The 16,854-nt window shown below is 34.0% G+C and overlaps 1 protein-coding gene across 1 annotated transcript in view; it reads right to left on the bottom strand.

Annotated features, from left to right (window-relative positions):
- Positions 1-15,716, bottom strand: part of Satl1 (spermidine/spermine N1-acetyl transferase like 1) — a 44,768-nt gene extending 29,052 nt beyond the window's left edge. Inside the window, exons 1-2 of the mRNA XM_058572930.1 lie at positions 15,696-15,716; positions 5,252-5,275 (exon numbers count right to left, since the gene is read on the bottom strand). Coding sequence (XP_058428913.1) covers positions 5,252-5,275; positions 15,696-15,716 — 45 coding nt within the window. The remainder of the gene's footprint in view (positions 1-5,251; positions 5,276-15,695) is intronic.
- Between the last annotated feature and the right edge of the window lie 1,138 nt (positions 15,717-16,854).

Below are 16,854 nucleotides of genomic sequence, written 5' to 3' on the forward strand. Positions count from 1 at the left end.
ATGAAGGAACCAAAGTTGTAGGAAGAACATTACCATAAGCTCAGTTTATGTCAATGGTATTGATGAGAGAGTTAGTTCTACTTCATTTGAACTTTGGAACTAAAAAAAAAATCATGGCAATAAACTAACTCCTGTAATATCTTGGGCTGTTATGGAACAGGTTATTACCATGAATGTTGTGCTTATCTAACAAGTACTTACCAGAGGCTAGTAATTTTGCAATACATACTTTAAGACAAGTTTTTCATTTTATTCTATGAATCTATTACAAAAAATTTAGAGTTGTCCATCATACAGAGGGATGATGACAAATGAGTTCTGTTTAAGTGGGCTGTGGATCAATTACAGATTTGATGATGACACTCTCAACTTTGAGTGATCTGGGGTATACAGAACCTTGGAAGTTAATCTCACAATTCAAAATGCCCTTAAATATGGGAAAAGATAGTAGAAGAACATTGAATTGGACATTTTAAAAAGCAAACATAAAAAATTCTACTTCAAGAATCAGTTCTGTGGCAGGTGAAATGGCAGATTAGAAGAGCACAGCATATTATAGATGCCTTCGAGATCAAATCAAAAGAATAGATCTGGATACTTCCCACAAATCTTCCCCAGAACACAATCTGAAGCTCTTGGAAGAAGGAGTTTAGTGCAATCTGCATTGTTCCCAGGTTTTGTGAATGAGATGGCTGGCCAACAGCTCTGCCAACGTTATATGCCTATCCCTGGTCACAATAAAATGGATGAATGTTACTGGGAAAGGGACGATCTTCCCCCAATACTTGCTGCAAGAGCTCAGCATCCAGACTTCCTGACCAAGTCCCACAAACTACTCACAAGTGAATCATTCTAAAATCAAAACAACACTGGAAAGAATGTCACCATTTTAAAAAACATCAGTGAGGGGTCTAGGGTTGTGGCTCAGTGGTAGCGTACTTGCCTGGCATGCATTAGGCACTGTGTTCGATTCACAGCACCACATACAAATAAATAAAATAAACGTCCATCAACCACTTTAAAATATTTTTAAAAATAAGTGAGAAGAAAACTGAATGTATTCATAATTGTTTTTGGATTGACTGATCTATGTAAAGTCATTTCTGGTTTTTCCCTAATTTTGTGCTTTTACAGAGTTCTGTATAATTATATGTGTCTTGTCAATTAATTGAATTATTTCCCAATACTTCTTTTCTTTACACCTGTCCCTAATCCTTTCCCCCTCCTTCATCCTTCTTTCTCTCCTCAATTTATCTCCTATTTTCCTCCCCTCCCTTACATTTTTCTTTTTTCTCTCTTTTTAATTTTAACCCATCTTCCAATTCAATTTAGCATACTATAATTAACCCTGAATGCTTACTATTCTCAGCCTATACTATTTTATTTCTCACCTACTTTTCTCATTAACTGAGTTGTAGTATAAGTTCATGTATGGTTTGCTTTTAAATTTGCTTTTAAACTACTACTGTTACTGGGGGTGGTTCTTCTTATTCAATTTCTACACAATGTCTACACAGCTAACATATACATCCAGCACAGAATTTATTATAAAGAGATAACTGGTCATTAAATGGCCTTCACATAAAAAAGGAAGAAGAGGAATCCACTGCATCAGATACACAAATATATAATCTCAGAAAACATAAGGAAACAAGAGAATAAGATACTCCCAAAAGTGTATAACCCTGCAATAATGGTCCACAAGAAGGAAAGTGGGTGAAATTTTGGATGGATAATTTAAAAAGTTGATTGTTAAATGATTAATCAATTTTAAAAAGATCTAAAGAATGAACTAAGGGAGAAAACACAGGATGTGAAAGAATATTTAAATAAAGAGATAAAGATACTAAAAAATAGAAATCTTGAAATGTAAGGCTTGATAATTAAGGCTTGGGGTTGTAGCTCAGTGGATGAGTGCTTGCCTAGCATGAGTGAGGCATTGGGTTCAATCTTCAGTGCTGCATAAAATAAAGGAAAAAAAAAGACTTGATAATCAATAATTTAATTCAAATCACTCCAATGGATTAGACCAAGTAAAAGAGAATATCAGAGCTTGAAGACAAGGTGGTTATTAATAATTTCTTTAATACTCTATGATTAATATTCATAATATGATTATGAATATTAATCATAGAATATTAAAGAAAAAAGAAAATGAAACCATGATCAGAATATACAAGAACTGGAGGGGGAAAAAAGATCATGGACAAGACTCAAATAGAGACTCTTCTCTCTGAGGTGGATGACAAAGAGACTTCACTGGTACTCAATATTGGACAGAGAGCCTTGAGAGTTGTAAACTTTGGGTGCATTAAACAAGGGAAAGGAACAAAATTGGAGCTGGGTTCCTGGCAGGAACATGGGGATTAGTACTCAATGTTAGAAAAGGCTGAGAAGCACGGATAGTCTTGGTGTGGAGAATCCCAGGATCAGATGGAAGGGAAAGCCTTAAGGCTATTCAGCTCATTAAACTGGTGCACGAAAGACACCCTGGGTTTTCCAGTTGTGCCCTGGGAGCTGAGGCATGCCCCATCTTGGGCCAAGCACACTGCAGCAGCACCAAAAATGACCTGGAGTTCAAGGCAAAGAGTTCAGGGCTGAGTTTAATACATGATTCCAATGATTCTGGCACACACCACTGAGGGATCTAGACTGAGCCTAGCAAATCCAGAGAATTTTAGGCACTGTGAGTATTTTTCCCAGGGGGTAATAACACAGGTCAGGGAAACCAGGGAGGGCCCAGCTCCCACCCCTTGTTTGAGTCTGGCAGCGTGCAGGACTAGTGACAGTAGGTGGGGGAATCAAATGGATGGGAGTGACAGCACTTGGAGCCAGACCCCTGGAGGCCAGGAAGGGCAGTATCCAGGTAAAACAGAAGCTGAGAAGGATTGACTCCCCTGTCCCTGAGTGGAGCCCTTATGAGACTTCCTTAGGTAAGTCCTAGAGGTTCATTGATTAATATAGCCCAACTACTGCCCACACAATAAAACACCTGGGGCCATACTAGATCTAAGCCCTGCCCCTAGGAGCTTCATCTACAGAAATTCATCTCACAGAACCCAGTGGCAACTATACCCTGGTAGTGGAGCCAACACAGCACTTACCATCCCACCTCATACCATTCTTCTGAGAAAGGAAACTAAGAAATGGACAGCAAATATATACTCCCATTCAGTAGTCTGTTATTTTTCTTATTTATTTATTTAGTATTGGTGGAAAGTGTATTCATTGATTCATGGATGTTTATACATATACATATTTGTTTCTGCTTTCTCATTTCTAGCATTTTTTGAAAGCAGATATTTTTCCTTATTAGGGTTTTTGATTCATATATTTTAGTTTGGTTTTGTATTTTCTGTTTCCCTTGTTTCTCTATTTTTTCTCTTTCTAATATCTAAACTCTATTGTTCTATCTTTCACTCTTCCTTTAATTTTTTGACTTCATTTTTTTTCTCCTCCCTCCTCAAAACAACATATCCCGCATTGTCTCTGCATCTTCCCTATTCACCTTTTGAAATTGTAAACTGTTTTCTACCCTCTGATCTCTTCTTCTCTCATCTTAACTAACTCTATTCTTAACTTTTCTTAACACTAATTGTTTTATAAAATGCCAGACCTGACCCCTAATGCTATAGCAGAAATCAATACAATGGAAATCATAGAAAACCTCTACTGTGGCCTGGGGTTGTGGCTCAGTGGTAGAGTGCTTGCCTAGCACACGTGAGGCACTGTGTTCATATTCAGCAACACATAAAAACAAACAAATAAAGCCATCTGTCCATCTACAACAAAATAAGAAAAGAAAAAAAGAAAACCTCTATTGTTTGATTCCATGCCAGATAAAATCCATGATTATTTACTGTCTTTACTGTCAGAAATTTCTGATCCTACCATTTGTTTTTAATGTGTCAATTAATAGTGTAGAAGCCATAATAGGAACTAAGTACTTAATTTACTTTTATACATTGTGTGCATAGGTTTTTTGCTATTATTTGGCTTCCCCTAATCTCTGAGGCACTGAAAACCTAAAGGGTCACAAAAAGATCATAGATAGAAGCTCTGCTGCCTCAAATTCATTTAGATAGATGGGTAGACACACAAATAATATGAAAAAACTAGAGAACAAACCAGAATGACTCAACAATAGATTCCATCAATATCACAATTTAGAAAATGTCAGAAGAGTAATTTAGAAAGTTTATAGTAAAACTAACCTACAAGATAAAAGATGATGTAAGGATTAAAATAAAATGAAAATTCAAGAAGTGAAAAATTACTTCATTAAGGAGAGAAATTCTGAGGAATAATCAATCAGAAATTCTCAAAATGAAGGAATCAATGATACAAATTAAAAACTCAATGGAAAACATCACCAATAGACTAGACCATATGGAAGATGGATTTTCAGACAATGAAGACAAAGTACATAATCTTGAATATAAAGTTGACCATGGAAAAATGATGTTAAGAAACCATGAAAAGAATTTTCAAGAAATATGGGATAGCATTAAAAGGTCAAATCTAAAATTCATGGGGATACATGAAGGCTCTGAATAACAAAGTAAATGAATGCACATTCTTTCCAATGAAATAATAACAGTAAATTTCCCAAGTCTTAAGAATGAAATGGAAAATCAAATACGGGAGTCACAAAGGACTCCAAATATACAAAATTACAACAGACCCACTTTAATGCACTATTTTTTGAAAATAACTAACATACATAATAAGGGTAGAATTTTAAAAGTGGCTACAGAAAAAAAACTGGTCACATTTAGGGTAAACCAATTCAGATCTCAGCTGATTTTTCAACCTAGACTCTAAAAGCTAGGAGGTCCTGAAACAATATATACCAAGCTCTAAACTAAAATTTATGTCAACCAAGAATACTATACCCAGCAAGATATAGTTTCAGAATTAAAGATGAAATCAAAAACTTCCACAATAAACTAAAGTTAATAGAATTCACAACTAGAAAGCTGCCACTACAAAACATACTCAATAAAATATTTTATGAAAGAAATGGAAAACACAAATGAAAATTGGCAGAGGATGAAAGTACACTAGAAGTACAGTATATCAAAGGAGAATCTAATTCAATTTAAAAACTAAAAACAAAAATTACAGGAAATAAAAATAATCTCTCAATAATAAGACTGAGTGGTAATGAACTCAACTCATCAACCAAAAGACATAGGCTGGTAGATTGGATTAACAAGAACCAAAAATATGCTATATTCAAGATACTCACCTCATAGGCAAACACATCCTCAGACTGAAGGAGAAAGAATGGGGAAAAAAATTTAACATTCAATTGGATTTTATAAACAAGCAGGTGTTTCTATTCTTATATCTGATAAAGTGGACCTCAAGCCAAAGTTAACCAGAAGGAACAAAGAAGGCCATCTCTTACTGCTTAAGGAAGTCATAGTAACACAAACGGCATGGTATTGGCACCAAAATAGGCCAGAAGACCAGTAGAATAGAATAAAAGACACAGAAATAATCCCACAAAAATACAGTTATCTCAACTAAACGAAGGCTCCAAACACTTACACTGGAGAAAAAATAGCCTCTTCAACAAATTGTGCTGGGAAAACTGGAAATCTATATGCAGTATAATGAAATTAAACCACTTCTCTTACCCTGCATAAAACTCAACTCAAACTGGATCAAGGACCTAGTTGTTAGACAAGAAACCCTGAACCTATTAGAAGAAATGAAGGCCCAACACTCTAACATATTGGCTCAGGAAATGACTTCCTTAATGATACTCCTTAAGACCAAGCAGTAAAATCAGTAATCAATAAATGGGATGGCATCACTAAAAATCTTCTTCACAGCATAGGAAACATTCAAGAACATGAATGGAGAATCTACAGAATGGGAGAAAAATCTTTTCCACCTCCACCTCAGATACTGCATTGATTTCCAGGATATGTAAAGCATTCAAACTTAACACCAAAAAAAAAAAAAAACCAATCAATAAAAGGGAAAAGGAATTGAACAGACACTTCACAAAAGAAGAAATATAAAATCTCAACAAGTATTTGAAAAATGTTCAACATCTTTAGCTTCTTTAGAAGTGCATATTAAAACTACGCTGAGATTTCATCTCCAGTCAGAATGAAAATTATCAAGAACACAAGTAAAAATAAGTGTTCACAAGGATGTAAGAGAAAAGGTACACTCATACAATGCTGGTAAGACTGAAAATTGGTACAACTATTCTGGAAAGCACTATAGATATTCCTCAAAATGTAGGAATGGAACCACCATTTTACCAAATTATGCCACTCCTCAATATATATCAAAAGATTTAAAATCAGCATACTACAATGTCACAGCCACATCAAATGTTTACAGCAGCTCAATTCACAATAGTTAAGTTGTGGAACCAACCTAGGTACCCTTCAACAGATGAATGGATAAAGAAAATGTGGTATTCATATACAATGGAATATTACTTAGCCATAAACCAGAAGGACTTTATGACATTTGCCAGTAAATGGATAGAACTGGAGACTATCATGCTAAGCGAAATAAGTCAGCCCCCAAAAGCCAAAGGTTGAATGTTTTCTGATAAATGCAAGCTAATCCACAATAAGGTGGGGAATAGATGTTTATTAGATTATACAATGGGGAATTGAGGTAATGGAGCCAGATAGGAAAAGGAAAGACACTGAATAGAATCTGACATAATTTTCCTATATACATATATGAAAATATCACAGTGAATTCCACGACCATGTACATTGACAAACATGACATTCTAACTAGAAATAGATATATTCTATGTTTGTAGAATTATAAAATGGATTCTGTTATGTATAACTAAAAAGAACCAATATTTTTTAAAAAATAGAATTAAGTGGCTTCTCAGCACCATGTGTCATAATTTAGAACTGCCCACATACAAAATTGTATGAAATTCTTATTATATTGCTTGAAGTCTGACTTACTCCTGATATAAGGGATATCAGTCTGGAGAAATATTATTTCTTCCTCATTTTAAAGAGAGAGACTAGAGCAGATATTCCAGGAGTATCTTTTGACTTAAGAAACACACTTGCTTGTCCTTCTTTTATGTTATGGGAAGTCTTCAGAAATAGACCTATGTAAACCCAGGTTCCTAATAGGGACAAATGCTTGGAGGATGCAAGAAAGTACATTTCAGGATCCAGAGTCTAAGTATGACTCAGGGAAGAAAAAAATCTAAATGACTGATAATCAACTGAAAGGGGACTCGAGTTTATCTGCTTCAAAATTTTAAAGTAATGGAACAGTGTGATTTTATTTTCCACATGTGTGAGATATTAGACAATTTTTTTAATGCCAACACTGTTAGCATAATTTCAGCCATCTTCCTTTTCCCCACCTCCACTTTATGAATACTTTTCTTATTCCCAAGAAATAGAATCTAGCCCAAGATAAAACCTACCTGTCTGGAGAGGTGTCTGTCTCTCTCTGTTCTCTCATTGGGAGATAGAAGACAACTTACTGGCCCCTGAGATGAGAATGTACTGGTTTCTCTGTTCTTTACTTGAGAAGATAAAGAGACGTGCTGCTTTTCTTGTTCCCCCTCTGAGAGATAGGAAAACTGTCTATCTTTGTTCCCAAGAAACACACTTGCCGTCCCCAAGATCAGGTGATGTTTACTAGGTCAGTCAGGAATAAACCTGCCCCTAACACTTGGCCATGATTCTAACCCATACAAAGTAACATTCAGGAGGGAGTTGCTACTGCTTTCTCTTTGTCTGCACAGAACAGCCCATTAGACTTCTGACAAATAAATCCTTTTTTTTTCATCCTAGGTATGTGTGTGATTAGTCCTGCTCCAACTTTCTTTCAAACACCTAGGGAATACTGGTTGCATAGAAGCAGCAACAATCAGAAATATCTGGTGGCAATGTAGTTTCTGCCACCCTCAAGTGATGTAATCAGACTGTAGCTATTAAAACTGTTACAAGTGGATATTCCTTTACTCAGTATTACCTATCCTGAGAGTCTGTCTTCAGCAGGGGATTATTTTATGTTACCAGCTGAATTGTGTTTTCTCACCAGATCTCATATGTTGATGTTCTAAATGTCCAGGGCCTCAGACTGTGCTCTATTTGAATATATGGTTCTTAAAAACACGATTAATATTAATAAAAAAATATACAAGAACACTGGGATAGAATTAAGAGACCAAGTATAGGACTCCTTGGCACTGATGTATGAGTAGAGATACAAGTGAATGGTTCTGATAAACATTTCAAATAATAGCAGAGCATTTTCTAAAACTTTAGGATGTATTTAGCACTCCAAGTAGATAAGACCAAGAAGAACCTCTCCATGACACATTGTAATTAAAATACCAAAATGTACAGAAAAATAATTGAATTTTAAAAGCCTCTACAGAGAAATGTTAGGTAATATTTTCAGGTAAGGCAATCAGAATACCATGATTTCTTTTTTTTTTAAAAAATTGTTTATTGTAATTTGACAACAGACAACAGAATGCATTTCAATTCATATTACACATACAGAGCACTATTTCTCATGCCTCTGGTTGTACACAAAGTAGAGTCACATCATTCGTGTCTTCATACATGTATTTAGGGTAATGATGTATAACTCATTTCACCATCTTTCCTATCCACATGCCCCCTCCCTTCCCCTCCCTCTCCTTTGCCCTATTGAAAGTTCATCCATTCCTCCCATGTCCCCCATCCCCAATATGGATCAGCATCCTCATATCAGAGAAAACATTCAACATTTGTTTTTTTGGATTGGCTTACTTAACAGCATAATATCCTCTAACTCCATCCATTTACCTGCAAATGCCATGATTTTATTCTCTTTTAATGCTGGTAAATATTCCATTGTGTGTGTGTGTGTGTGTGTGTGTGTGTATATATATATATATATATATATATATATATATATATATATAAAATTTTCTTTATCCATTCATCTACTGAAGGGCATCTAGGTTGGTTCCACAATTTTGCTATTGAATTGTGCTGCTGTAAACATTGATATAGCCGCATCCCTCTAGTATGCTATATTTAAGTCCTTTGGGTATAAACCAAGGAGTGGGATAGCTGGGTCAAATCGTGGTTCCATTCCAAGTTTTCTATAAGGGATCTCCATACTGCTTTCCATATTGGCTGCACCAATTTGCAGTCTCACCAGCAATGTATGAGTGTACCTTTTTCCCCACATCCTAGCCAACACTGTTTGTGGTTTGTACTGACTACTACATGATTTCTTAGAAGAAACCTTCAAATCTGAGAGCTTGGAGCAATGTTTCAAGCCCCCAAAGAAAATAACTGTCAACCAAGATTGCCATATTCAGCAGAGTTATCCTTCAGTATCAAAAGAGAACTGAAAGTCTTCCAAGACAAGCACAAATAAAATAATTCTTGAATACTAAGCCAGCATTGTAGAAGATATTTAAATAAATCCCACACATGGAGGGACATTGATAAAACAAGCAAGAGTGCTCAGGAAGAATAAATCTCTTTAGAAGAGTACTTATGCAGTAAATATTAGGTTAAACTAAACATTGTGAATAAATCAAAATCGCTAAAATAATAAAGACATCCCTATCATTACACTGAATGTAAATGGTCTCAATTCTCCAATTCAAAGACATGGATTGGTAATTTGTATTTAAGGAAAAAAACAAGGGTCTGGGGTTGTGGTTCAGTGGTAGAGCACTTGCCTTGCATGTGTGAGGCACTGGGTTCAATTCTCAGAACCACATATAAATAAATAAAATAAAGGTCCGTCAACAACTAATAAACAGATTTTTTAAAAAAGAAAAGAAAAAACAAAATTCACCCATGTATTGCCTGCAATAGATATATCTCATAGGCAAAGACATCCATAGGCTTAAAGGGAAAGAATGCAAAATTATATTCAATGCAAATGGAGACTGAAAGCAAGAAAGAGTGTGTCTACTCTTATATCTCATTAAGCAAAATTCAATCCAAAATGAATCAGGAGAGACAAATAATATCACTACATATTAACAAATGGAATAATTCAATGGGAAAATATAATGATAGTAAATATTTATGCTTCAAATATTGGTGCATACAATTACATAAAAAAACACTACTTGACATAAAGGCTCAGATCCCAAGACAATTATACTGGGTTATTTCAAAACATTTTTGTCAGCAATAGATAGGTCATGAAGACCAAATCAACAAAGATGGTTCAGAACTAAAACATACTATAAATCAAAAGGACTTAATAGATATCCATAGAATATTTCACCTAAAACTTTGTTCTCTGTTGCTAATAAAACTTACTCCAAAATAGACCACATTTTAGGCCACAAAGATAGACTTATCAAATACAAAAACATTGAAATAATTACATGCATCTTATCAGATTGTAGTGGAATGAATTAATATAAACATCAAGACAAAATTCATAAATTATATAAACATATAAAAATTGAACAATACACTTTTGAAGGTGAAGGATCTTGGAAAAAATCATGGGAGAAATTTTAAAAATTCTTAAAAGCAAGTGAGCACAAAGATACAACATTTGAAAATTTCTTGGACACTATTAAGGCAATTATAAGATCATCTGTAATTATGAGTGCCTACATGAAAAACTTAGAAAGATACAAATAAATAACCTAATGATACATCTCAACATCTTAGAAAAACAAAAACAAAATGTTTTGAAATCAGTAAAATAAAAGGAAATAATTGAGATCAAAGCCAAAATTAATGAAATAGAGAATAAAAGAATAAAAAGGATCAATGTGACAAATAGTTGGTTCTTTGAAAAGAGATACAAGATTTATAATTCCTTAGCTAAATCATTAACTGAAAAAAGCGAGAGAAGAGCCAAATTTTAAAAATTAGAGTTGAAAAAAGAAGATATCACAACAGATATCACTGAAATGCAGAGGATAACTAGGAACCATTTTGAAAATTTATAATCCATTAATTTGTCAAATCTGGAAGAAATGGATAAATTCTATACACCCATAACCTAGCAAAATTGAACCAAGAGGATGTAAATTATAAAAATACCAAGAACAATCAATGAGATTAAAGCAGTAATATAAATCCTTCCAACAAAATAAGCCCCTGGACCAGATGGTATCTTGGTTGAATTCTTCCAGACCTTTAAAGAAGAACTAAGGCCAATGCTCCTCAAATTATTCTATGAAATAGAAATGGATGGTACTTTTCCAAATTTATTTTACAAAGCCAGTATCACATACACCAAACCCAGATAAGGATACCTCAATGAAAGAAAACTCCAATATCCTTGATAAAATCTTTGCAACAACCTTGCAAAATTCCTTAACAGAATATTATCAAATTGTATTTGACAACATAATAACAAGATTATACATAATGATCAAGTTGGCTTCATCCCAGCAATGCAAAACTGGTTCATCATATCCAAATCAATAAACATAACACACCACATGAAGAGAATCAAGGGCAAGACTCACATGATCATCTCAATAGATGAGGTGAAAGCCTTCAATGAAATACAGCACCCTTTCATAAGAAAAACCCTGAAGAAACTGGGGATAGAAGGAATTTACCTCAATATAAAAAACTATACATGGCAAATTAAAAGCCAATATCATATTGAATAGGGAAAAATGAAAATAGTTCTTCTAAAATAGAGAATAAGACAAGAATGTGCATCCTCACCACTCCTATTCAATACATATTTGAAATTTTATCCAGGCAATTAGTCAAGAGAAGGAAATAAATGGAATACAAATGGGCAAGGAAAAAGACAAATTATTCCTATTTGCAGATGTTATCCTATACTTAGAAGATCCTAAACATTTCACCAGCAGACATGTAGACCTAATAAACAAATTGAGTAAAGTGGTTAAGTTACAAAATCAACACAAAAATCAATATCTCTTTACATCAATAATGAACTCACAGTGAACTAAATTTAAAAATTCCATTCATAGGGATGGGGTTGTGGCTCAGGGGCAGAGTGCTTGCCTAGCACGTGTGGGGCACTGAGTTCTATTCTCAGCATCTCATGTCAATAAATGAAAGGTTCATTGACAAAAAAAAATTAAAAGAATTCCATTTATAATATCAACCACCAAAAATACTTTGAAATAATATCAAGAGGTGAAGGACCTCTATGGTGAAAATTATAGAAGAGTGAGGAAAAAATTGGGGTAGACTTTAGGATATGGAAAGACCTCCTATATTTCATGGATAGGTAGAATATTGTTAAAATGGCTTTATTACCAAAAGTGATCTACAGATTCAGTGCAATCCCCATCAAAACACAAATATCATTCTTCACAGAACTGAAAAAAAGCTACCTAAAATTCATATGGGAGAATTAAATACCAACAATAGCCAAAGCAATTCTAAGAAAAACAATCAATACTGGAAATATAATGATACTCAACTTGAAATTATACTATAGAGGTATAGTAATGAAAATAGCATGATAGTGGTATAAAAGCAGATATGAAGACTAATGGAATAAAATAGAAGACATAGGGACAAATGTAGACATATACCTCAGATTTGTTGTGATGATCATTCAGATGACAAAAAAGTATGAGCAAATACAAACAAAAGAGGTCATTAACATATTTAGTAACTATGATTATGTGTGTGAGTGTAAAACACGAAATATCTAATTGACCAAGAATATAACAGAAAACTGAATGGCCTTCTTAATCATCTTAACCTTCTCACCTGAACCTTCCCTTAAATCTAATGATCCCTATGAGTAACTGCTTTGTTTACTATCTGAAGTTACCCATTCCATGTTGGTGGTATCTTATTCTCTTACCATACCTTTACACATCTTAAACTACAAGGGAATATTGATTAAGAGATACAAAATTTCAGTTAGACCAATTGCATAATTTCTGGAAATCTGTTGTACAACATAGTGACTATAATTAACTAATATGTGTTGTAATAATAATAGTGCATTTGAAATCACCAAGAAAGTAGATTTAAAATGTTGTCACCATGCAAAAAATAAGACATCTGTGAAGTGAAGGTTATATTATTTAATTAGATTTAATCAATGCATACATGTATAAAACAACATATATATCATAGGTGTACACAATTTGCATATATCAATTAAAAATAAATAACAAAAAATAATAGATCCACTCTTTAGACATATTAAAATTCTTTCACTTCCTAAATGCAGACTTTCTCCTGCTCAAATTCAGTGAAGTCTCTCTTCTTGTTACTCTCTTACCCACTTTCCGATGCCCAACTTCCACTAGCTTAGTTAATTCTCACTCATTGTTCAAGTATTAATCTAGACACATTTTTTTGCAGAAGTCATCATTGACCCCTTTAAATAAAATTTCCTTCAATACACTATCCCATTACACCTTTTTATTTCTACATATTGCCAACAGAATACACCCATATCAACAAACTTGAGGAGCTTATTAAAATGGAGATTACTGGGATCATTCAGGATCATCTGATTCAGTAAGTATTGTGTAAGGCCAGTCTACAAATTTAGCAAGCATCCTAAATGATTTTGATCACACATTAAAGTTTAAGAACCACATTCTGGGGGCTGGGGTTGTGGCTCAGTGGTAGAACACTGGCCTAGCATGTGCAAGGCCCTGGGTTTGGTCCTCAGCACCACATAACAATAAATAAAGATATTGTTTTAAAAAAAAGAACCACATTCTGGCATATGGCTCTTCAAACTGAGTTAAAATTGTGTGCTTATACTTCCCCTCTAACTCGAAATGAGATCTGGGACTATATGTTTCTCTTTCTCACCATTATATTTCCAGTGTCTTATGTACGATAAGCACTCAGTTTTGGAAGAGAGGGGGTGGAAAAGAAAAGAAGGAGAAAAGAAAAGCAAAAGATAAAAGGAAAGAAAAGAATTTTCCTAAAGTAAGAACCAGTGAACTTTGCATGGCCTTTGATCCTTGCATATCAATGATTAAAAAGATTCATGCTTTCAAAACATACATATTAATACATAATATTTATGTACTTCTAATTTGACTTTCATAATAACTGCCAACTACTGTTTCATAATTTTAATGGAAATTGTAGGAAGTTTTTCAACATAGCAAACTATTAACTCTAGTTACTACTGGATCATAGGACTCGGAGGAGAACAAATGATTTTTTAAAAATTTCTGTATATCTAAAAATAGGATTGTATATTACATTTGAAATTTTAAATATTATAAAAATAATTGTTTTTAAAAATCAAGGTCTATAATAGTAACTCCATGATTTATAAAAATGTTATTCTACTAATTTGTACTTAATATATTTTGCAATTCAACTTTCCCTGTGATGTTTAGATATTAGGGACTGATATAGAACTATTTATCTTTGAACTTAAATAAATTTTGCAATCCAATTTTCTTCTTCTTCTTTTTTTCCCATAGGGATTGAACTCAACCACTGAGCCACATCCACAGCCCTATTTTGCATTTTATTTAGTGTCTGACTTGTTTAGTGTCTGCTTTTGCTGAGGCTGTGTTGAAGTCAAGATCCTCCTGCCTCAGCCTCCTGAGCCTCTGGGATTACAGGTGTGTGCCACCTCACCTGGCTGCAATCCAATTTTCTCTGTGATATTTAGATATTAGGGATTGATATGGACCTATTTATCTTTGAATATTTTTATTAATTTCTTCTGTCACTTTTCAATATGACCTCAGAGTACATTCTTTTTTAAAAATATTTACTTTTATTTTTTTAGTTGGACACAATATCTTTATTTTATTTATTTATTTTTATGTGGTGCTGAGGATCGAACCCAGAGTCTCGCACAATCCAGGCGAGTGCTCTACCACTGAGCCACAACCCCAGCCCCTCAGAGTACATTCTTTACAGCACAATGAAGTCACATTAAGCAGATACTGAAACAATGAGATAGAGTGAAGAACACTAGCTTTGAAGTTCAACAGTCCTTAGTTTGAATTTTGGCACTGTCATTTAAAGATTCTGTGATGTTAAAACCATTTTTTCAATGTCTATGAAGTTCAGGTTCCTCATCTATAAAAAGGTCCTAGTAATACTTTCCTCACAGAACTGTTGTAAAGAATGAATGTAGTTTATGTGTAAAGTATCTAGCATGGAACTAGGTGTCAATTAATGCTAGTTAGTTCTCTTCATTACTTTGCTCATTAAACAAATATGTACTGAGCACCCATGTGATGTAAAGAAGGTCCACTAATAACTGCCCTAAGAGAGCACTGCCACCATGTACAGGATAGCAAAAATAATGACCATGCAATCACCCATCAGGAATAGGAATCCAAACATTTCTACATACTTCATTTTGGGCCACACTTTTACCAATTGCCTGAATTTGGTGAGACAGGACATACTCACATGCAACAAGTAATATTAAGTGGATTTATCATTTATGGATAGGCATCCAGGGACTGAAAGGGTATAAGATGCATTATGAGCCAGGATCCTGAGGCTCAATAAAACTATTTGATGGTTTCTTGACTGCCTTACTTTATTTGAATCACAGCTAAGGAACCCTGAAAAGCAGCCTGCCATGAGTTTTATACCTCAGGAGAAATGTTATTCACTGGGACAAGCTTTGAAGGGCTTACTGCTTCCAGGGGAGAGGGGAACAAAGCCTGGCCTAGCTTTCACAATATCTTCCTAACTCTAGATATTAACTTCCCTACAAGGGGCAGGAACAAAGCTGACTGTTTCAGGCAGTGCCGCCATGTCTCAGGATATTGTATTTGCAGTATGTTCTATAAATTATTCTGAGAATTACAGGCAAGAAGACAGGAAAGAGAATGTGTCATCCAAGGCTACATGGAGACAATCCAGCATGTGTCAGATATATATATATATATATATATATATATATATATATATATATATCCATCCACTGGAGATACACTGGTACATAAAATCAACACGGTAACACAATTAGATCTAGCAGTACAAGGAGATGACAAATTATATCTTATCTACCTATTGAATGAAGAAAGGCATGATAAATACTATGAATAAGAACCATGAAATGCACTGGTGAATATAATAGAGGTATCTAATTTGATTTTTTTGTTTTGTTTTAACGTGGAAATTTGGGTATCTTTCCTTTAGAAGTTACAAACCGAGTATCAAGGCAAAATATGAAGGTGAAAGCAAGAATACATTTTAATATTTTCTTTCTTATTTTTTATTTTGTGACAGGGTCTTGCAAAATTACTGAGGCTAGTCTCAAACTTGAGATCTTCCTTTCTCAGCCTCCTGAGGCTCTGGGATTATAGGTGTGTGTGTCACTGTACCCAGCTTCACTTTCACCTTGTCTCTTCTTCTTGCAACTTGAAGGTAAAAAAATATCTAGGAAAATGTGTGTGTGTGTGTGTGTGTGTGTACGTACACACATGTGAAGAGGAGTTGTAGGATAATTGTACACTGCTTTATATAAATGTCTTTTATCACTTCTGAACTTATCTCAATCAGTAATAATACTATAGGATTTGGCTTAACCAAACATCCATAGTACCATATTATTCACTGCACAGATTTCAGAGGAAAAGCAACAATATTTTTTCTAAAATATAATATATATTGAAGATCAAATTAGATACCTCTGTTATATTTTCCCATAGCACTCCATGATTGGTCCTCACAGTATTTATTATATATTTTTGAATAGATATATTATATTATATATATGTTATATATACATATATACTATCTAATATATGATATATATTAGAGAAAACTTTATTGCTCAAGACTTTAAAATATTTTATTAGCAAATTATTTTCTTTAAAGATATCAATGTCATGAAACTTGCAATAATAAAATTTCCACCTGTAATACAGTTACTTCATTTTTGAAGACC

Source organism: Marmota monax, unplaced genomic scaffold (assembly GCF_021218885.2).
Source record: "Marmota monax isolate L192 unplaced genomic scaffold, Marmota_monax_Labrador192_F-V1.1 WCK01_AAM20220418_F8-fsc00176, whole genome shotgun sequence".
Lineage (NCBI taxonomy): Eukaryota > Metazoa > Chordata > Mammalia > Rodentia > Sciuridae > Marmota > Marmota monax.